Source organism: Coregonus clupeaformis, chromosome 33, assembly GCF_020615455.1.
Source record: "Coregonus clupeaformis isolate EN_2021a chromosome 33, ASM2061545v1, whole genome shotgun sequence".
Classification (NCBI taxonomy): Eukaryota; Metazoa; Chordata; class Actinopteri; order Salmoniformes; family Salmonidae; genus Coregonus; species Coregonus clupeaformis.
The window spans coordinates 33,543,606-33,567,661 of record NC_059224.1 but is presented as its reverse complement, the minus strand read 5'-3'; the positions used below and the strand labels follow the sequence as shown (position 1 = coordinate 33,567,661).

At 42.8% G+C, this 24,056-nt stretch overlaps 1 protein-coding gene across 1 annotated transcript; it reads left to right on the top strand.

Annotated features, from left to right (window-relative positions):
* Window positions 1–390: 390 nt before the first annotated feature.
* Window positions 391–23,142, top strand: LOC121549036 (zinc finger protein 292-like). The gene is made up of 8 exons (XM_045210253.1): window positions 391–561; window positions 12,936–13,090; window positions 13,367–13,445; window positions 13,735–13,870; window positions 14,212–14,414; window positions 14,942–15,078; window positions 15,298–15,439; window positions 15,604–23,142. The coding sequence occupies exons 1-8, from the start codon at window positions 403–405 to the stop codon at window positions 22,582–22,584; spliced, it is 7,992 nt and encodes a 2,663-aa protein (XP_045066188.1). The 5' UTR covers window positions 391–402; the 3' UTR covers window positions 22,585–23,142.
* Window positions 23,143–24,056: the final 914 nt, after the last annotated feature.

Here is a 24,056-nt window from a genome sequence, read left to right as displayed (position 1 = left end):
TTGTTCTCCTAAAGGGCATGATAAGACTGATAGATGAGTCCCTTACCTGATTGTGGGACCAGCATGAAGCTTATAAATCAGAGGGGTGATTAATACAATCACTAGTGATGTTTTGAACTGATAACCTAATGTACAAAAATCATGATAAAGAACCAGTTCATAATTTATTGGCCACTTGATGTCTTCAAGTTTTGTTGATTTATAATAGTTGAGGCACATACAAAAAACATACTGCATGCAGCCTGCTACCACATCGTTTTTAAACCTGCTACCACTGTACCAGCGGTGGAGTGCCCCGCCAAGGACTACATTGGCACTTGATTCTGCGTCAGTGCGTAAACGATTCTGGTCACATGCTGTTTGCGTACGCGGCAGTGGTACGCGACTGAGTTGGGTGTGAAGATGGCGGACGAAGAGGCCGAACAAGACAGCGCGCATACACATAGCAGTGCAACGATTGGGGCACTTCGAGAGAAATTACAAGAATTAGCAATCGCGCTGAAGAACAGTAAGGAATCTCCGACTCAGTCGTCTTCTCAGTATTGCCAAGACTTTTGCCAGGTTAGTTATTTATTTTGCTGTGCGTGCTGGTCATTCCAAAATAACCCATCGAGCCTGTGAGACATTAGCTAGCTAAAGCTAACATTCGTTGCCAATCAGACTAACGTTAGCTAGTTGGTTTTCATACTGTGTGTGTGTCGACATTGAATTATCATAGGCGCAATGAGGTGTATCATCATCCTTGCTTTGTCATGTCTAATTTACGCAGGGACTTATACAGCTGTTGGTAACACTAAACTATAACAATGACTGTGTCCGTTTTGTAGCTACCTAGCTAGCTAGGAATGCAGTTAGTATAACGTTAATCAAGTAAATAGCTAGCGACATTAGCTAACTAACAAATTGCTTTGTTCTGCTTTCATTGTAATGGGATATGCTTTGCACACACTAACGTTACACCGCAGCTTTTGTTGATGGGTCTGAAATAAATGTGGAGTGTCCCTGCATGACCTCGGATGATCAAAAACGTAACTGTAGCTACCCAGCTAAGTATCATTGTTCCTAAATGTAGGTTATGAAATCAATTTCTTCTTAGTTAGCTAGCTAGGCTATTCTGTCACTCAAAGTGTAAACTCCCCCCAACCCCTCTCCACATGACCAGTTGTTTGCCTTACTGTGAGAATATCAAAGGGATCCTTTTGATTTCGTCGAACACATTCTCCCATCAAGTCTGATGCACTACTGAAGTTGCCTCACTGGTATCCTGGCCCTTTCATGTGACTATTGGTTCATAATAATAATTTGGTGGGTGCTTAGATTTGTCCTATTTCACACATGAACAAGTGTGTATTAATACGCACTATGTGTATTGGAAATGTGTTTTGGGCATATCACACTCTCCCAGAGACACCCTAGGAGAGTGGGGTCACGGCCAGGGTTAGCCCAATATTGGACTAAAGGAGCGTAACGTAACTCCTTATTTTAAGGACCTTACATGTTCTGTTTAAAGGGCGAATTGGCTCTGGAAGCCAAAACAGCCAAATACTCCATCTAAACTTGCATCGATTACGGTTCTAGAAATATTAATCCCTCAACTTTCATGTCGCATCAAAATAATTTCACAAATGCAAAATACACAATTACTGTTTTTAACAGTTGCAGCCGACAGTATTTTTCAGTGACAACACGTTTGTGGCGTCTGTCTTGCGTTGACACATATGTTCGGAGCCGCAGGTAATTAGCACAGGTACTTTGCCATGATCAAGGACTAGGCCAGGGTCTGCCATTATAAACGGTAACCAATTAAGTGCTCAAGGGCACATTGGCAGAGTTTTCACCTTCTCAGCTCGGGGATTGGAACTAGTGACCTTTAAGTTACTGGCCCAATGCTCTAATCGCTATGCTACCTGCTGCCTTTTCTTTCCTGTTGTGTAAGCCTGAAGGTTGCTACGGTAATCATTTGCATAGTAACAGAAACATGAACATAGGTCTTTACCATGGTGTTTACAATGTTAAATCAGCTAAACGGTTGTTCAATCATGTATAATCCGCTAAACCAATACTTATTTTTTTTAAATTTCTGGAATGGTAATAATTTGCATAGTAACAGAAACATGAACAGTGATCTATAAAGTATAAACTGTTTACTTTTGTAAAGAATATTGTTCAATCAAAAATAGCCTGGCTATTTCTAAGACTCTGTAGGCTACATGCATTTTTTTTCATTTCAAGTGCAGTGTGTTTGATAGGTAATCACTGCCAATATTATAATAATAATATGCCATTTAGCAGACGCTTTTAACCAAAGCAACTTAGTCATGCGTGTTTACATTTTACGTATGCGTGGCCCCAGCGGGAGTCGAACCCACAACCCTTGGTGTTGCAAGCATTCCCATTTTGGAAAAAGCTTAAAGGATAAAAGGGAACCGATTTCAACCCAAGACCTTGGTCTTTCTAATAATGTTGAATAGAGTCATAGTTATAAAAAAAAAAAAAGTGACACAGCTCCGGACTCCCCAAATATCATGCTTTGCGCTGTTACCCACAACATTTTACGGAGAGGAGAAATCAAATGACGATATCGCCTGCATTTAATTCAAATAAAATCAAATTTTATTTGCCACATGAGCCGAATATAACAGGTGTAGACATTACCGTGAAATGCTTACTTACAGCCCTTAACCAACAATGTATTTATTTTTAATAAAAAGTTCAATAAAAACAACAACAAAAAAGTGTTGAGAAAAAAAGAGCAGAAGTAAAATAAAATAACAGTAGGGAGGCTATATACACAGGGTACCGGTGCAGAGTCAATGTGCGGGGGCACTGGCTAGTTGAGGTAATATGTACATGTGGGTAGAGTTCAAGTGACTATGCATAAATAATAAACAGAGTAGCAGCAGTGTAAAAAGATGGGGTAGCCTTGATTAGCTGTTCAGGAATCTTATGGCTTGGTGGTAGAAGCTGTTGAGAGGCCTTTTGGACCTAGACTTGCCGCTCCGGTACCGCTTTCCGTGTGGTAGCAGAGAGAACAGTCTATGACTAGGATGGAGTCTGACAATTTTGAGGGCCTTCCTCTGACACTGCCTGGTATAGATGTCCTGGATGGCAGGAAGCTTGGCCCCAGTGATGTACTGGGCCGTACGCTCTACCCTCTGTAGTGCCTTGCGGTCGGAGGCCGAGCAGTTGCCATACCAGGCGGTGATACAACCAGTCAGGATGCTCTCGATGGTGCAGCTGTAGAACTTTTTGAGGATCTGAGGACCCATGCCAAATCTTTTCAGTCTCCTGAGGGGGAATAGGCTTTGTCGTGCCCTCTTCACGACTGTCTTGGTGTGTTTGGACCATGACAGTTCGTTGGTGATGTGGACACCAAGGAACTTGAAGCTCTCAACCTGTTCCACTACAGCCCGTCGATGAGAATGAGGGCGTGCTCAGTCCTCTTTTTTTTCCTGTAGTCCACAATCATCTCCTTTGTCTTGGTCACGTTGAGGGAAAGGTTGTTATCCTGGCACCACATGGCCAGGTCTCTGACCTCCTCTCTATAGGTTGTCTCATCGTTGTCGGTGATCAGGCCTACCACTTTTGTGTCGTCGGCAAACTTAATGATGGTGTTGGAGTCTTGCCTGGCCATGCAGTCATGGGTGAACAGGGAGTACAGGAGGGGACTGAGCACACACCCCTGAGGGGTCCCCGTGTTGAGGATCAGCGTGGCAGATGTGTTGTTACCTACCCTTACCACCTGGGGGCAGCCCGTCAAGAAGTCCAGGATCCAGTTGCAGAGGAAGGTGTTTAGTCCCAGGATCCTTAGCTTAGTGATGAGCTTTGAGGGCACTATGGTGTTGAACGCTGAGCTGTAGAATAGCATTCTCACGTAGGTGTTCCTCTTGTCCAGGTGGGAAAGGGCAGTGTGGAGTGCAATAGAGATTGCATCATCTGTGGATCTGTTGGGGCGGTATGCAAATTGGAGTGGGTCTAGGGTTTCTGGGATAATGGTGTTGATGTGTGCCATGACCAGCCTTTCAAAGCACTTCATGGCTACAGACGTCAGTGCTACGGGTCGGTAGTCATTTAGGCAGGTTATCTTAGTGTCCTTTGGCACGGGGACTATGGTGGTCTGCTTGAAACATGTTGGTATTAGACTTAGTCAGGGACATGTTGAAAATGTCAGTGAAGACACTTGCCAGTTGGTCAGCACATGCTCGGAGTACACGTCCTGGTAATCCGTCTGGCCCTGCGGCCTTGTGAATGTTGACCTGCTTAAAAGTCTTACTCACATCGGCTACGGAGAGCATGATCACATAGTCATCCGGAACAGCTGGTGCTCTCATGCATGCTTCAGTGTTGCTTGCCTCGAAGCGAGCATAGAAGTGGTTTAGCTCGTCTGGTAGGCTTGTGTCACTGGGCAGCTCCTGGCTGTGTTTCCCTTTGTAGTCTGTAATAGTTTTCAAGCCCTGCCACATCCGATGAGCGTCGGAGCCGGTGTAGTACGATTCAATCTTAGTCCTGTATTGACTCTTTGCCTGTTTGATGGTTCGTCGGAGGGCATAGGGGGATTTCTTATAAGCGTCCGGGTTAGAGTCCCGCTCCTTGAAAGCGGCAGCTCTACCCTTTAGCTCAGTGCGGATGTTGCCTGTAATCCATGGCTTCTGGTTGGGGTATGTACGTACGGTCACTGTGGGGACGATGTCATCAATGCACTTATTGATGAAGCCAGTGACTGATGTGGTGTACTCCTCAATGCCATCGGAAGAATTCCGGAACATGTTCCAGTCTGTGCTAGCAAAACTGTCCTGTAGCTTAGCTTCTGCGTCATCTGACCACTTTTTTTATTAACCGAGTCACTGGTGCTTCCTGCTTTAGTTTTTGCTTATAAGCAGGAATCAGGAGGATAGAGTTATGGTCAGATTTGCCAAATGGAGGGCGAGGGAGAGTTTTGTATGCGTCTCTGTGTGTGGAGTAAAGGTGGTCTAGAGTTATTTTTCCCTCTGGTTGCACATTTTAATATGCTGGTAGAAATTAGGTAGAACGGATTAAAGTTTCCCTGCATTAAAGTCCCCGGCCACTAGGAGCGCTGCCTCTGGATGAGCGTTTTCCTGTTTACTTATGGCCTTATACAGCTCATTCAGTGCAATCTTAATGCCAGCATTGGTTTGTGGTGGTAAATAGACAGCTATGAAAAATATAGATGAAAACTCTCTTGGTAAATAGTGTGGTCTACAGCTGATCATAAGATACTCTACCTCAGGCGAGCAAAACCTCGAGACTTCCTTAGTATTTGATTTTGTGCACCAGCTGTTGTTTACAAATATACACAGACCGCCACCCCTTGTCTTACCTGAGTCAGCCATTCTATCCTGCCGATGTAGCGTATATCCCGTCAGCTGTATGTTGTCCATGTCGTCGTTCAGCCACGACTCAGTGAAACATAAGATATTACAGTTTTTAATGTCCCGTTGGTAGGATAACCGTAATCTTAGGTCATCTAATTTATTTTCAAATGATTGAACATTGGCTAATAGGATTGATGGAAGAGGCAGTTTACTCACTCGCCGTCGGATCCTTACAAGGCACCCCGACCTACGCCCACGATATCTCTCTCTTTCTCATGCGAATGACATGGATTTGGGCCTTGTAGGGTGTCTGTAGGATATCCTTTGCGTCCGACTCGTTGAAGAAAAAGCGTTTGTCCAATACGAGGTGAGTAATCGCTGTCCTGATATCCAGAAGCTCTTTTTGGTTATAAGAGATGATGGCAGAAACATTATGTACAGAATAAATTACAAATAACGCGAGAAAACACACACAATAGTACAATTGGTTAGAGGGCTGTAAAACGGCAGCCATCTTCTCCGGCGTCACTGCATGAGCTTTCTGTCTACCTGTGTGGGCACCAAAATGTATGCATTGGGAACGCCCTGCATTCTGTGGTGATTGGCTCGTGTCAAAAGTCAAACCGACGAAACCATCAGATTATCCGGGAGAATTTCAACAAACTGCGTCCAACACACTCCCGACATGCTCCGAATTTTCATTCACCTACAGTCAGGTCCAAAATTATTGGCACCCTTGATAAAGATCATCAAAAAAGACTATAAAATAAAGTATACAAATACTGAGCTATATTGTATAAAATAAAAATATTTTGTACTAATACAATTGCTCAAAGAGATTTTGTTGAACAAATAAAATTTTTTTTCTCAAAGATGAGGGTCAAAATTATTGGCAGCCCTGTTTTCAATACCTCACCATGCGAGGATAATGCCACTGAACCTTTTTCTAAAATGTTTTATTAAATTGGAGAACACATTGGGAGGGATCTTTGACCATTCCTACAGAATCAGATCCTTGATATCCTTCGTTTGTGCTTATGGACTGCCCTCTTCAATTTAAACCTTAGGTCCGGAGACTGAGATGGCCATTGCAAAATGTTGATTTTGTGGTTAATTAACCATTTTCTTTTTGGATTTTGATGTGTGCTTGGGAATATTGCCTTGCTGGAAGTTCCAATTGCAGCCAAGTTTCAGCCTCTTGGCAGAGGCAATCAGGTTTTTGGCTAAAATATCCTATTACCGGGTAAAGTTCATAATGCTGTTGACCTTAACAAGGACCCTAGGACTAGTGGAAGCAAAATAGCCCCATAACCTAAACGATCCACCACCATATTTTACAGTAGATATGGGAATATGTTCTGCACAATACATCCTTCTTTCGATGCAAAACCCACCGCTGGTGTACATGGCCAAGGATCTCTATTTTCATGTTCTATTTTCACCAATGCACTTGTATCTTTTGAATCGGGGGCCGATGTGTATCGGTGAATCATTACATCCCTAGTACTTAAAGGGATACTTCAGGATTTTGGCAATGAGGGCCTTTATCTACTTCCCCAGAATCAGATGAACTCGTGGGTACCATTTTTATGTCTCTGTGTCCAGTATGAAGGAAGTTAGAGGTACTGCTAGCAGATACCCATAGACTTCCAGCCATTGCGCTAACACTAGTTAGCATTGGCTCGCGAAACTACCTCTAACTTCCTTCATGGCAAAATCCCGAAGTATCCCTTTAACTCTTCTGAGTTGGCTAATCTAAATTCACCTTAACAGTAGCAGACCTTATTAGCATCCTGTTTCTTACTCTGTTGAAATGTGTTACTGAGTATATTTTTTTTAATCTTTGATGTTGCAGCCATTGTTGCAGTAGAATATCAAGCATGGATGATTATCTGTGGCTAGAGGCAATGACTGTCCTTGTGCTGTGTGGGAGAATGTAAGGACACAGAGAGAACAGATGAGCAACATGGTTCTTCATCTTAACACTTAAATAATGTACATTTGAATTCAGCACAGTGTGTTTTACAAAATAGCATCTGTTTTTGAAATAAGTCTCTTTTGGAGATTCATGATAATACACCATTCTTTTTCAAACAGCCTACATTGTTTTGCATTTTCCTTTGCTGTCTGTGTTGGAGAACTACTTGTGTTCCACCCTAGCACGCTCGGCTGCACCATGCACCACCACCTTGGTGAATGATCCTTAAAAGAGCACTATCCCCAGGTGCCCAGCTGGGTTCCTAGATACACTGTGCCAGTGTTCTCTGGAGAGTGGAGACATTTGAGACGCGCCGCTGCCCCTGGTCTCAGCATGAAGAGTGATGAATATGGATGATCCCACTTTGCTGTTAAGGCATCTGCATGTAAGGTTCGGTTTGCTCCTAGCAGAACTCGGCTAGGCGAAAGTGAACGTCTGTGCCTTGCATACTCCCTTAAAAGACCTTTGCTTGAAAAACAAGAAAAAAGCAGCAATAGTAATGTTTGTTCCTCTTCAGTCACCGTAGCCAGCATACACTTCCTAAAAATAGTCAGAATTAATCTAAGATGACTCAAGAAATCTGTAATTAATTTAGACGTTTTTGCAGAGGAGGTCTTAGTCATGCAATTCTAAATATAATTTTCTCGTGTGAATTTTTTTTGCATGAAAATGATTAGTCTCTCGTTGAATGACAACAAACACTTCGTTGACGAATCCCTACTGTTGACCTATTACAGACAAAGGGGTGTGGACTTTGGCTACCGAACTTTGGCTTGCCCCCGAAAAAACTAAACCAACAGAAACGTCACAATATCGTTATAATATATGCACGAACTGTTTCGGATGGGAAGCATGCGGACGCCTTTAGTTTGGCTGATCTGTCTGGCAGTGTGCTTTCTACCAGATGTCTGCCGGTGCCAGCCCAGGTCCCCCTCCTTCCTCTAGATCAAAATGGAGGGGTAAACACGATTCTGTGTATCTAGTTTACATTAGGCTTATTCCAACCATGAGCCTTTGTAACAAGGATGTATTTCTATTACATTATATAAAGATTGTAACCTGTAGCCTAGATAAGATAACACTTGATGGTTTGATTTATTTTCAATTGTTACTTTTCTTTCGATTTCGGTCTGACAGATGTGTGATGAGGCAAACAACCAATTAGAATACATTTTGGCCAATGCATTTGATATACTCTGTCACTGCCAAGGTATCAGACAGTAGGGTATGTTTATAGGGGCTGTGTGTGGAGAGAGTTTAATGTCACATGCACAAGTACAGTGAAATGCCTTTCTTGCAAACTCAAAACCCAACAATGCAATAATTAATAACAATGTATTACTAGAAAGAAAAAAACAAACACGAGAAATAAGAAATATAAAATACACTAAGCAAGCATACTATAGACAGGAAATATACCATATTTACATGTGCAGGGATACTGGAGTGATGGAGGTAGATATGAAAGGGGTACGGTGACTAGGCAACAGGATGTAAGATAAAGAGAAACAGCAGCTTGCATGTGAGTAGGTGTGCGTGTGTGTAGAGTCGGTATACATTTGTGTGTGAGTGAGCAAATGACGAAGTGAGTGTGTTGGAGTGACAGTATGTGTGAGTGTGTAGGGCCCTGTGAGTGTGCACAGAGACAGTGCAAATACAGAAATAAAAGGTCAATAAAGATACAAGGTCAACTCGGTCCGTGTAGCTATTTTGTTAGCTATTTATCAGTCGTGTTGCTTGGGTATAGAAGCTGGTCAATAGTCTGTTGGTGTCAGCAGAGAAAATAGTCTACAGTGCCTTGCAAAAGTATTCATCCTCCTTGGCGTTTTTCCTCTTTTGTTGCATTACAACCTGTAATTGAAATGGATTTGTATTTGGATTTCATGTAATGGACATACACAAAATAGTCCAAATGAGGGAGAGGTTGTTGTTCCGGCACCACACTGTCAGATCACTGACATCCTCCCTGTAGGCTGACTGATTAGCTGATAAGGAGAACAGAAGGGTAGATCCTCGTCCAGTCACAGTTTACGGTAGGCACACTGGGCAGCTCACGATGAAATGAAATACACATGACCTCTGATCTCAGCTGTCTGTGTCTGGCAGCTGTGATATGTCTCTTTCAGAACGTTTGATGTTGATGGGTTATATCCTTGTGCTGACACACTTTAAATAGAACATTTTACCAGCGTGTGGTGGTGCGTTGGTGTATCTGTGTCAGTGACAGTCAGTGTGTTGTTTACAAATGATCTGTGCATGTGATGTGGCGCGTTGTTTTTATCAGCTAAGCAGCTAACTATTCTAGCAGTAAAGATGAGCACAGGCTGTAGGATTGTTTTGAATGCCTTTTTAAGAGTTGTTTGTGATCCACTCACTGCTGTGTTCCACTCGAGAGCCAACCAGAGCCCAGGTGAATTAAAAAGCAGCTGCCATAAACACCTGTGTAGAGAGTGCGGGAGACTAGAGAGAAAGTCAGACATTGATTTTTAGGCAGCTACTGTAGGCTATAGTGTGTCTAAGTACACTGCGTATTTGTAACCTTTAGTTTTACAGGTGGCATCAAGCAGGATGTTGTTTTTTGAGTTGGAGGTTATCAGTCATTCTTCAGTAGTGTAGCCAACTTGCCATTGGGTGAGAACGTGTTAATGGAGCTGCTTGTGGCTCAGTTCACCTCCCTGGCTGCACTTCTCCCAGGTGACTGGCCTGTCAGGCCTCTAATCATGTCTTCCTAATGAACCCCTCAAAAGACCACACATTGTGCTCACAACCTAATTAGCATATCTCCTCTTCCTACCTTCATTTTATAACAAGTAAAGGTGCTTTTTGTAATTTTGAGAGATGAATCTCAATGCACATGGAGACAATATCTTTTCTCCATAAAATTGTTGATCAGTAAAGATGTTGCTGTTGCGTTACTTCCTCCAAGTCAACAGTAAAAGGCATGTTTGGTCACACAGAAGGGAAGGGGTTCAATAAACCAACTGTTTGTTGTGGTGGTTGAGTTACAGGCCTGCTGAAGCGCGTTCTGATGTCTAACAGCTATCCTCTCACCTTGTTACCTTGTATGGGTCATATCAGGTCATGTTCTAGCGTCTAGCTAGCCTCCGCTCTGGCCTTTATTTCCTGAAGAGCAAAAGAGGGTACTCTTACTGGAGTGAACTCTCAATAACTTCACAAATCTGCGAAGGCTTTTTCCACGTGCAGGCTTTTGTTACCGAGCCATCTGCGACAAAGTGCAGCCAACCACCCATGCAATGGCGTTAACATACTGTTTCTATGCCAAGGTGCACTGAGATTGAGTAATTCCACAATACTGAGGTATAACACACATATAGCGTAGGCTAGGCTACATGTTCCTCCAATAATGAATTTCCATGTTTCATTTACTATCCTAAATTAAGATATATAATTATGTTGCCATATCTATTGCATGTACAGTGCATTCGGAAAGTATATAGACCCCTTGATGTTTTCCACATTTTGTTACGTTACAGCCTTATTCTAAAATTGATTTCCAGACAGTACCGCATAATGACACAGCAAAAACATGTTTTGAGAAATTGAAATATTACATTTACATAAGTATTCAGACCCTTTACTCAGTACTTTGTTGAAGCACCTTTGGCAGCTATTACAGCTTTGTGTCTTCTTGGGTATGACGCTACAAGCTTGGCACACCTGTATTTGGGAAGTTTCTCAAATTCTTCTCGGCAGATCCTCTCAAGCTCTGTCAGGTTGGATGGTGAGCGTCTCTGCACAGCTATTTTCAGGTCTCTCCAGAGATGCTTGATCGGGTTCAAGTCCGGGCTCTGGCTGGGCCACTCAAGGACATTCAGAGACTTGTCCCGAAGCCACTCCTGCCTTGTCTTGGCTGTGTTCTTAGGGTCGTTGTCCTGTTGGAAGGTGAACCTTCGCCCCAGTCTGGGGTCCTGAGCACTCTGGAGCAGGTTTTCATCAAGGATCTCTGTGCTTTGCTCTGTTCATCTTTCCCTCGATCCTGACTAGTCTCCCAGTCCCTGCCACTGAAAAACATCCCCACAGCATGATGCTGCCACCACCATGCTTCACCATAGGGATGGTGCCAGGCGCGCTGTGCCTTTTTACTGAGGAGTGGCTTCTCTCTGGCCACTCTACGATAAAGGCCTAATTGGTGTGCAGAGATTGAGTGCTGCAGAGATGGTTGTCCCTCTGGAAGGTTCTCCCATCTCCACAGAGGAACTCTGGAGCTCTGTCAGTATGACCATTGGGTTCTTGGTCACCTCCCTGACCAAGGCCCTTCTCCCCCGATTGCCCAGTTTGGCCGCGCTGACAACTCTAGGAAGTGTCTTGGTGGTTCCAAATGTCTTCCATTTAAGAATGATGGAGGCCACTGTGTTCTTGGGGACCTTCAATGCTGCAGAAATGTTTTGGTACCCTTCCCCAGACCTGTGCCTCGACACAATCCTGTCTCGGCGCTCTACGGGCAATTCCTTCGACTTCATTGCTTGGTTTTTGCTCTGACATGCACTGTCAACTGTAGGACCTTATATAGACAGGTGTGGGCCTTTCCTAATCATGTCCAATCAATTGAATTTACCACAGTTGGACTCTAATCAAGTTGTAGAAACATCTCAAGGATGATCAATGGAAAAAGGATGCACCTGAGCTCAATTTCAAGTCTTATAGCAAAGGGTCTGAATACTTATGTAAATAAGTTATTTCTGTTTTTTATTTTTAATAATTTGTTAACATTTCTAAAAACCTGTTATCAATTTGTCATTATGGGTTATTGTGTGTAGATTGATGAGGAAAACAAATGTAATCCACTTTAGAATAAGGCTGTAACGTAACAATGTGGAAGAAGGGAAGGGGCCTGAATACTTTCCGAATGCACTGTATTACTACTTTTCGTGATGTGGACAGTATGTGTTGCTGCATTACACAAGCTGACGGTTTGATCACATGGAATTGGGGGGAATTACACCCTTTTTACCTCATATTGGTAATTTTAGTGTAAAAGTTTATAGTCAACACGATGACACAAGATCAATTGCTTAAAACTGATCAATATCTTTGGTTTTGTACTGTTCCTTTCTCTTTCTGTTTTGGTAAACCCTGTATCAAAATAAAACATTCCAACATGTAGCTGACTGTTTTGCAGGTTGTCCTCTAACCAGTGATGTAAAATGATATCCAGTTCCCATGTGGTTTTTGAGTTGTGGTACTTTCAACAGCGCATAGCTTCTGTGTGTGGTCAGTGTTACAGGCTGTCACTTCCTCCATCTATGCAATGGAAAGCGGCTACACAGCTTTTCTGTTCCATAGGACTTTGGCAAAACATCGCTTCAAGTTGTGTTAAACCCCATCCGCCATTAAGTGGTTGGTAGCTTAACACCGTCTGTTATTCTAGTGGTCTTAACAGGGTACATAACAACTGCTTGTAATTTCACATAGGCTACAACAAACTTTTATAGGTTAATTGTAGCAATTTGTTCCCCTCCTGTTGCAAATTGCTTTCGGCAGTAGAGTAGTAGGCGCTATATTACATCTAATGATATCAAACCTCTGCATTTGTAGTTTATTAGTAGCTTCAAGAGAACTGACTGGGTGGGTGTAACCCCCCCCCCCTCTCTCACTGTCTCTAGACTCTGGTGGAGTATGCTGGTCGATGGAGGATGGAGGAGGACCCACTGCCCCTGGTGGAGGTGTACACCGTGGCTCTGCTGAGCTACGCCCAGGCTTCCCCCTGCCTCTCCTCCCAATGTGAAAACGTACCCCTCGTACTTGAAAGGCTCTCACTGTAAGTACGCCCGTCTTATTGGAGGGGTGTAACGTGCTTGCAAGATTAGTACCATTACATTTTTTAGATGAACCTCATTATACACCCTGCATGTAGAATAAAAACATTGGTTAAAGTAGCTAATAGTGCTTTTTACTATTCTTGATTATTACAAGTCAGATCTGGCTTTATTCTTCAGATGATCATGTTTAAATCACTGCACAAGATCCAAAGGGTTTAGTCATCATGAAATGAGCTGTTTGGGTTGCCTGATTTGGTTTCCTGTTGGTTGTACAGGAGCTGTCTGGAGCTGCTGCTCTCCCTGCCAGAACACTTCCCAGATGCCTTGTGGGAAGAGTTCAAGTCATCTGTTCAGGTAAAGTGCAAAACTGTCATGCAGAGGGTGAAATGTTTCTCTTTTTATATTCAGTGAGATATCTTGTCAACTACCCTTGTTTTACTTTAGAATTACTGTATTCCTGAATTAGTTACTTTATTTGTTCAGGGCGTTGTCTTTTAAGATAAGATAATTAATTATAATTTTGTCTGTTTAAGAGATCTACTACTTATGTGTTGTTTGGTTGCACCATTTTTAAATGCATAATTGCTTCTAAAAGTACTTTCAGTGATGAGAATGGTGTCACTGAGTGAATCCTGTGTTGCAGTCAGCCCAATCCCAGCTGCAGGAGAATGGCATCACACAGCTTTCCCTCCTGTCTACCGTGGCCCAGGAGACTGGCGTGTGGACCAACGGCACCCTGCACAGTCTCCTCTCTAACGAGTCGCCACAAACCGAGAAAGGTGAGCGTTCTTTTAATATGCTGCATCTAAAATTGCACACTATTCCAAATATAGTGCTCTAAACTATGTAAAAAAGTAGGGTGCCATTTGGGATGCGCCCGGCATTGTTATTAAAAGTCTTGTACATTTCAACCAGGTAGCTTAGTGGGTAAGAGCATTGTGCCAGTAACCGAAAGGTCGCTGGTTCTAATCCCCGAGCCGACTAGGTGAAAAATATGTCGATGTGCAAGGCACTTAACCCTAAATGCTCCTGTAAGTCGCTCTGGATAAGAGCGTCTGCTAAATGACTAAAATGTAAATGTATTATCTCTGAACCTGAATATCCCCATCATTCCCTTTAGTTCATAAGTTCCTTGAACTGGAGGGACCCATTCTGTTGGAGATGAGAGTAAAGCACCTTATCAAGGAGAACCATCTGGAGAGGGCTGCACTGCTGGCAAAGGCATGTGCAGAGTATCCTGAGTTTGAAGGAAAAGGGCACTTTAAGCAGATGTACCTTGTCTGCTTGTGTGCTGTCTCAGCACAGGAACCACTAATGGAGGAGGTAAGTTATTTGAGGGAGTCTGTAAAAAAACAATGTTTTTCAATATTTAACTGTCAGGCCCGTGGTTTCATTGCACTATTCAGAATTGCTTGGTCTTCTCTATTGTTTTAAATTTGATGAAATTGAGGATATCATCCACAAGAGGGCAGGCCATTCCATGGAGATATTTAAATGTTAATGTCTGTTCATGGCAGCTTAAAGCTGGAATCCGTAGCGGTGAAACTGCCATGTCCGTTTGCGATATTGCAAGAGCTAAGCCATTTTGTTGTTCTCAGACATCATTGCACGCACGATACAACAGAGTATGTACTATGATTATTAATTTTTTACCATGATGCAGGATGCTCCTCTGCCCCGTTTAAAAAAAGAAACAATTACAAATGTGCCTGGGGCGACCAGTGGCGCTGTTTCACCTTATGCAGATCTTAGCTTTAAGGCAGACCTACAAGGAAGCTATTAAATACCACAGACATCTAGTGGACAGTGAAATATGTTTTGAATGCAATTACTCTTGCTTTTCTACATAGCTCTCCAACGTGGATTGCCGCGATGCACTAGAAATGATCTGTAACCTGGAGTCAGAAGGGGATGAGAGGGGAGCCTTCAGCCTATGCTCCGCCTTTCTGAAACAACAGCTTCTCCAAGGAGACACTTACTGTGCCTGGTAACAATGCAACATTTCATACATCAAAGCCCACCTTATTGAAGGCCTCCTATCTCTGTGTTTGACATATGCAATGAATGAATATTGTTTTATTAATCCTTCCTACTTAAAATATATCTATTTTTAAAGCATTGTCTGTACTTTACTGTAATCTAATCTCTCTTCAGATAAATCTGGGATTATAGAATATATCATGATTATTATTTATTCCCTCTGCAGGGAGCTGACACTGTTTTGGAGCAAACTGCTGAAGCGGTTAGAGTCATCTGAAGAGACTTTCCTAGACAGATGTCATCAGATGTCTTTGCTGTCCAAAACAGTCTTCCACATCCTCTTTCTCATCAAAGTCATTCAATCAGAAGTAAGCTTCATTCCAGATACATAAATGGTTTTGTTCAATGTGCATGCAGACACACAAAAACATTCACATTGTATATACAGCACTCTACGCCTTCTTGCTATGTATTCATATTCAAATGGAGTTAAGTGAGACTCAAAGAATATCCCTTTTTGTTTATTTTACAGGTGGACAAGGTTGGACTGCCAGTATGCGTTGACATGTGCATACGGGCTCTACAGTTGGAATCAAGTGATGGCAACACCAAGGCCAACATTTGCAAAACCATCTCCTGTTTGCTGCCCACTGATCTGGAGGTAAAGCGGGCCTGCCAGCTGACGGAGTTCCTCCTGGAACCCACAGTGGACTCCTACTACGCCGTGGAGACACTCTACAATGAACCAGACCAGAAGCTGGAGGAGGAGAATCTTCCCGTGCCCAACTCGCTCCGTTGTGAGCTTCTGCTGGTGTTCAAGACCCAGTGGCCTTTTGACCCTGAGTTCTGGGACTGGAAGACACTGAAGCGTCACTGCCTGACCCTTATGGGCGAGGAGGCCTCCATTGTGTCCTCTATTGACTTGCTGAATGACAATGAGAGCCCAGAGGCATCTGAGGAGGAGGACACAGCCCAGGGTGAGGAAGGGTTCAGAGACGTCACGGACTGCTTTATTGACACCACACATGAACTGAATGAAATAGTTGATAAAAGACAGAAAATCCGAGAGACAAAGAAACTGAGAGAGAAAGGGTTCATCTCGGCCAGGTTTAGAAACTGGCAGGCATATATGCAGTACTGTGTTCTGTGTGACAAGGAGTTTCTGGGTCACAGGATTGTACGTCATGCACAGACTCACTACAAAGATGGACTTTATAGCTGCCCGATATGCGCTGAGACCTTCACCTCAAAAGACACATTGGAACCACACGTGGCATCACACGTAAAGCTATCATGCAAGGAAAGACTAGCTGCAATTAAAACAAATAAAAAATTGGCTAATCCCAAAACGGCTGCTCCTGTTATCGCGGCTCTGAAAGCGAAAACTGAAAATCTACTTTGGACAAAAGATGCAAATGGCGAATCCCAAGAACACAATGGGCAGTCGCTTCAGACAGAAACAGTTCAGACCAAAGTCTCTGGACTTAAGACAGAAAGCAGCACTGAGGAAAACACATGCCCTATTGCAAACTGCAAAAAGGGATTCAAGTATTTCCGAAATCTTCTTGTCCATGTGAAAGCACATGGAGAAAACGATGAAGCAAAGCGCTTCCTTGAAATGCAGCGTAAAAAGGTGATTTGTCAGTATTGTCGTCGCCAGTTTGTTAACGTCACCCACCTTAATGATCATTTGCAAGTGCACTGTGGTGTCAGACCTTACATTTGCATACAGTTGAACTGCAAGGCCAGCTTTCTATCCAACACGGAGCTGCTTGTACACAGGAAAGAACATGTCATATTTAAAGCCAGATGCATGTTTCCTAGATGTGGAAAGATTTTCAATGAAGCCTACAAGCTTTACGACCATGAGGCACAGCATTACAAAACGTTCACCTGCAAAGTCCCTAACTGTGGTAAAGTGTTCCATTCTCAGTCACAGTTGGATCTCCACCAAGAGGAACATGTCACAAAAGAGGAGGAATACCCAGCTACAGACTCTGACCTTTCTCATTCTCTGGACCAGAGGATTCTCTCTGATCAGGCTTCCTTCTCAGAGGAGGTTGAGGCTTCTCATCCACCAGCATCTGTTGCGGTGAAGCACTCGATTGAGAACCTGCTGAACGCTTCTCAAGGTCCTGTTCAAAATGATCGACGATACATGATTAAAAGTCAGCCACAAGAAAAAGACCTTTACCCATGTTCAGAAAGTTCGGTGATTCGGTCTATCACAAATGCACAAACGCATGACCCAAATCAACTGAGACATAGACCCCAAGACCCCTCAATGGCTGCTGGATATGACTATATGAGACCCAAATCACAGCCACATAATCCATTAGCTGGGGATTTGCACAATGCCTTACAGCCAAATGTGTTACAAGATCAGGACCAGGGTTTGCTGAAAGGTGGAAGTTATGGATCCAGGAACTACAATTCTGACTACCGAGTACCAGTGCAAGCACAACAACAACAGCATCCACACATATCTGTTAACAACATGTCAGCAGCAAGCCAGACCTCCCATTACATGTCAACTCCAATGCCTCAAACTCTCCCATATGCATCTCCTACACTTCTTCCACTAGTCACTCGTTTGCCAGCCACTGGTTGCAGAACAGAGAATTCATTAACACAGTGCCGATTACCAAGCACTCCTGCCCCACAGCAGAGCCCATTACCAAGCACTCCTGCCCCACAGCAAATCCCATTACCAACGGCTCTTGCCCCACCCCAAGGACAGAAAGAGAGACACCACTGTGCTTTGGAGACATGCGATCGCAACTACAGCTCCTACAAAAGTGTTACCAAGCACATGAAAGCAGTTCACCCGGAGTTTTATACTGAATGGAAACTTGCGAAAAAGAAAATCAGGGATCAAGAAAAAGCTGAAAAGGCCAGGAAAGCTGCCCCATCAAGTGTGCCTCTGATTGGGAACCATAACTATGTTGCTCCACTACAACATCAACAGGCTAATGGTGCCCTAGTTCAGAGGCAGAATGTCATTCAGCCACCCCCGTACCCAAACTCACACCACTCCTATGCTTCCCATTCAGCTGCTGTCCAAAGCCAGGCTTTTCCCAACCAAATGGACAATATCTTAGATCCAATTGTACTCTCCCAGCTAGGAAACAACCACAATCAATATGCACCTCCTAGTATGCCATGGCTACAAACACCAGGAAACAATTGTTATGCCTCCCAAGTATACCCTTCAAACATTCAAGGGATGCCACAAATGGATGCTGTTGGTGGAGGAATGGATGTTTATGTTATTCCATCCCGTCATATGATGGGATCTAATATGGAAAGAGCAGCAGAGTCACTGCTACCATCACCTATGGATAATGGTCTTCAGCCTGTTTTCCCCTCTTACATGGACATTCTGAAAGACTCAAGTCTTTCAAATCAGCTGGGAAATTCTGCACCTTCCTACACACCACAGACTCAAAATAATCCAGGTTCTAAAAGTAGAGGATTGCAGCAAACCAACATGGAATCCCACTTTGCCCCTGCAGGAAACTTGCTAGCAAAAAGCAAAAGTGAATCTCAAGATGGCACGATAAACTCTGGAGATGCAAAAAATCAAATGGGCAAAAAAGTCAAGCGTAACAAAAGAACAAAGTGGCCTGCAATTGTTAAAGATGGAAAATTCATTTGCTCAAGGTGTGGTAGAGAATTTACAAATCCCAAATCACTTGGAGGCCATTTATCCAAGCGTGCACACTGCAAAGCTTTTGATGAGACGGAACTCCTGACAGCAGACTTGCCTTCATCCTTTCTTGATCTTCTGAATTCAGAGCAACTTCTCAATACTCAGCCCCCACCATCTTCACTGTATAACCCTACTGCACCATTTGCAAATGACGGCGAACAACCTGATGAGATTCTTAAACAAATTATGGATACTCCAAATATTCCCTCAGCAATTCCCCAGCCAACATTCCAAAATGCGTGTGGCCCCTACGGACCTGGTGGACGCTTGCCAGAAAGTACAGTTATACAGCACACAGGAAATATCCAAATGAAGCATGAAAATGAGTCTTATAGAGATGGTTATCTTCCGCGGTCATGTGACCCTGGGTTTGGAAGCAGTGCATTCTCTGATCCACTTCTCTTTCAGATGCTTGCAGAAAACAACCCTACGGTATCACTTCACAGACTTCCCACAGACCATATTGATCATTTACTCAGATCAGAAACACTAATGAAGATGAAAGAAGTAAAGGGAACTTCTGATTCTGTCTCCAATTCAGGAGGGCTGTCTAATGATGGACTTCTGGCTGCAATGGCTAGTTTGGCACAAAATGTTATGTCAAACCCCATGTTGCAGATCACTTCTCCAGACCCTCAGCCTCAACACAGTCCAGCAGCAACAAGTAGCAAACTGGCAGAGACACAGAGGAAGAGTACGGAACAGAATGTCAAGAAAAGATTGCGTGAACAGATTTTAGCTGGAGACTTCCAAAGAAGAAGCAGTTTATCTCAGACAAGCAGCACTGACACAAATGACAGTTTGAGTCCGGTGTCAACCAATCCAGCAACCAATGTTGTACAACATTTTGGAGTTCATCAAAGTCCTCAGCCTTCCAAGACGATTGATCACGGAATCCCCTCTGTATCCTCTGCCCAAATGAACGGAGCCGCAACCATGCAGAGTTTCACTCATTTCAGAGAGGCTTCCTCTCAACACCATGAGGCACCTGCACCTACCAGCATTGTTGCAAATGATGTTGATATTGGTCCCAATCTAACACCTGTAAACCAACAGCACTGGATGGTGGACATTCAGACTGCATTAGAGAGGCTAGACTTAGACAAACAGGTCTGTGATTTTGCTCCAACGTATTCCTCCACAAAACCTAGCTGCACAGATATTTGCAATGATACTGAATCATTCGGGCCTAAGGTCTCAATAGAGAAGGACACACAGATTCCTGATGGCTGTATGAAGCCATTTGCCTGTGAGAGTGACAACTGCACTTACAGGTCCATGACAAAAGGTGCCATTTTAAAACACCTCACCAAGACTCACAATTACACCAATGAGATGATCAATTTGATTAAGAAAGACCATGGGAAATTTGCCCCGTTCTCTTGTCAAATGTGTGATAAGACTTTTACGCGAAATTCAAACCTTAGGGCACACTGTCAGACAGCTCACAGATTAACACAGCAGGAGATTGCTCAACTAAAAAAGTGCCAGTCAAGCAACACGGTTGGATTTGTTAATAATGACAATAAACCAAGTGTGCATTCAGAGCCTCCTTTGTCTGGACAGATGGTCACAGCTCCCCACACAATAACAGATAATATTACACATCAATATTCACTCCCGGATGTTAACCAAAATCAAGATGTGACTGGAAAGAACTTGTTTGCTTCAGGAGAAAAGACAAAGCAAGAATACCACTCACAGCCTTTAGAACAGCAGACTTCTCGAGGCATGGCTAACTTGAGATTTCATGATAACAGCCTCTCCATGGGAATGCAGCCAATGCAAAGGATACCCATGCATGATCAGACATTGACTCCATTAATGTCAATGTCTGAATATCAAATGAATGCACACTGCTCAACAATACCCCAACTTCCCTTAATGACTGCTCCTGATACAGATCAATGGTCAAACGGACAACACATACCAGTTCCTTGTAGGCCTAGTCATTACAGTCAACAATCTGGAGGCTATCTGACAGAAAGAGCTGCTTCAATGACACCGGCTCCATCAGATCCCCTTCAGGTTTGTGGTCCCTCGCTAGAAAAATCCCCCAAAATCAAGCAGCAGAGAGGACCAAAGCCTAAAGTTGAAATTCCCAAGAAGACGAAAGAGAAGAAGTCTGAGGCAAATAATGCTTTCAGTCCATACAGGCCATATCGCTGTGTTCATCAAGGGTGTGCTGCAGCCTTTACCATTCAGCATAATTTAATCCTCCATTACAGGGCTGTGCATCAGTCTGATCTGTCCACATGTGAGATGAAAAATGAGAATGAGCAAAATGATGAACAGGATGAGAAAAAGGACATCAAGCAGGAGGGGGTTATGGAAGAAGAACCAGAGGGTGAAGTCACCCAGGTAACGGAATTCAGATGTCAAGTGAGCGACTGCTCGAGAGTATTCCAAGATGTCCCGAACCTGTTACAGCATTACCTCCAGCTTCACAAGTTCAGCCTGGATAAAGCAGGATCTCTAATGTCCAACATCAACCTAGGCAGATTCTGTTGTGATCAGCAAGGGTGCACGGCGTCATTCACTGCTTTCTGGAAGTACATAGGACATGTTGAAAAAGAACATGACAAGGCAAAACTATCCAAAATGGAATCTGTGGATGGGATGTTCCAGTGTGATGTTGATGGCTGTGACCACGCTTATGCTACAAAGTCAAACCTGCTGAGGCACACCATGAAAAAGCATAATGACCTTTACAAACTCCAACTGATGAACCAACAGAAAAGTGAAGATCTTGGCAAACCCAGCTCCAAGAATTCCCATTACCAACTGACTAAATCAAGTGATGGGAAAGAAAACCGAGAGAGCAACAAAAAGATTACACAAAAGGGAGGTGACAAAAAGAAAACAACTGAGAAGACGGAAAAAGGTCATTGGACTAAATATGGAAAACCTTCCTTGAAAACTAAGGATGAAGCGTCTGCAATGTGCATAAAGAAGACCACTTTGCAATACCCTTGCATGATAAAGGGCTGTGATTCAGTGATGAAGTCCGAACGGAGCATCATGAAGCACTACATGGGGCACGGACTGTCCGAGCGATACTTAGAAGAGCAGAGAAGCCACTTCATATTCTGCAAGAAATACCCCAGACGTAGAAACCCCCGGTCTGCCAGGAGCGATGACTCCAAGTCTGAGACGACCTCCGAGATATCCGACAGTGAGGACACAGCAGACACGGGCCTAGAAGGAAGTGAGTATGATGAGTATTCAAAACCTGCCTTACGGAGAAGGGGAAAGGGCGGACTGTCTGACACCAAACCTTCGTACGATGAAACTTCAGAAACTATATCTGATGGCTCTGTGGTGGTGAAACGCAAGAGAGGGCGGCCACGGAAAAGTAATTTAGAAAAAATTGTCAAACGCAAGAGGGTGTCCAGACTGACCAGGAGTAATGCAGTTAACTGTGGAGAAAATGGATCAGACTACGACTCCTCTAGCACTGCCCTTACCCAGGATGAAATGAACGATCAAAATGAAACATTGACCTCCTTTAAGCCCATGGGATTCGAGATGTCTTTCTTAAAGTTCTTGGAGCAATCAAACCCACCTAAAAATTCTCTAAAGAAGAGGATTCGACTAAGAAATGCTACAGTGTTGTGCAAAAGGTCAGATGCATATTTGCATTACCCAAAAGGCTTTGATACCCTTGAGTTCAGGAACCCTCAGAAGCTGACGTCACTTAACAATGTGAAAATTGTTGTAGACAAAGCCTTTTCAGACGTTGCTGATATTCTGTTAAAGCAGCTCCAGGAAATGCGACCCACAGTGATATTAGAAAAATAGATTGCGATTAGTATCAACTGAATGTTTTGCTTGTCAAAACACGGTAACTCAGGATTAGAATGGTTTTCAACCTGCAGCAGAATGGTGCCCAAAACAATAATACTTAGAATTTTCATTTTTCACTGCAAAATATAAATCCATCGTTTTTTTTGTGGACTATGTAAAAGTTGTTTTAAAACTATACAATAATACAAGTTATTTACTGTAACCTTGAGTCTGTAAAAATCCTTTATTTCTCTCTTATACAGTGTATATTGAGCTCATTTTATATGATGTTATGAGTAGGATAAATTAAGCATGCTTGTATTTATGAAGCTTCTCAGCACATTATATGGCCTTTGCAAACAACATAGGATGTTATGTATCCCCATGGGACATTTAATGAAATGATCCTTCAAACAAATGGAATGTGATGTTGTGTATAGTTTGTGAATGTTGTTTCAACATGCCTTGTAAATTTTAATTTGTATGTAGACAATGTTGTGTGTACATATTGTTTTTTGAATCAACTACTGCCACCAGCAGTCTAACTTAATTGACATAAACCGTTTTATTATAGCTTGGATTTCTCACTGGTGTTTCTTTTCATCACGTGGTCAGATGTCATTTTGTTTTAATTACAGGGGTTTTAGAAAACATATTCCCCCAGAGAAAGAATAGTTTTCAGGGAAATTGGTAGAATGATCTATAAAAAAACATTACATGGCCAAGACACACGTAAAACCACACACACACACATAAGTACAAGAGATACATTGCACAAGTAAGAATGCTGGAGCTCCTATAATCAGCAAAGAGTCAGTAAAGTGCTTGGTGTAAAAGAGGAATGTAGTTTAACAACAATAGACTTGTGATATCACATGACCACTAAACAGCATGCAGGTTTTATGGGTTTCTATACATCATTAATCAAGAAAGATCAGCGGAGTACTGCGTTACTTAAAATTCAACAATATTGATATTTATACCAATCAAAGTTATGTTTATCATAAAAGCTAGCACAGGCACTATCTATCCCATGGACGCAATGGAATTAATCGACCAATTTATAGAATAGAATTACACTGACAGTCATATTTACGTAAATGGCCTCCACTAGGGACCATGACAGTATCTATTAAAAAAGGTTAAAGGTGAATAACTTCAGGTTTTACATAGTTTCTGAAATCATTAAAGTTCAAAGAAGTCCTGATTACTGAAATCATTAAAGTTCATTAAGTCCTGATCATACTTAATAAATTCGGTAATTGAATGCAATTTAAAAAGCTGCAATATGTAACTTTTTGGCCGACCTGACAAAATTCACATAGAAATGTGAGTTAGATCTTTCACGCTCATTGAAAGCAAGTCTAACAAGCGGTAGATCTGTTCTATGTGCGCTATTTCTATGATATTTTACTTTTGGTTTTGTACACCAGCTTCAAACAGCTGAAAATACAATATTTTTGGTTATGGAAAATATATTTCACAGT

Coding starts and splice junctions, on each gene's coding strand:
- LOC121549036 (XM_045210253.1), top strand. CDS start 403: ATGGCGGACGAAGAGGCCGAACAAGACAGCGCGCATACACATAGCAGT. Junction 13,871..14,211: donor GTCGCCACAAACCGAGAAAG/GTGAGCGTTCTT, acceptor CATTCCCTTTAG/TTCATAAGTTCCTTGAACTG. Junction 15,440..15,603: donor TCAAAGTCATTCAATCAGAA/GTAAGCTTCATT, acceptor TTTATTTTACAG/GTGGACAAGGTTGGACTGCC.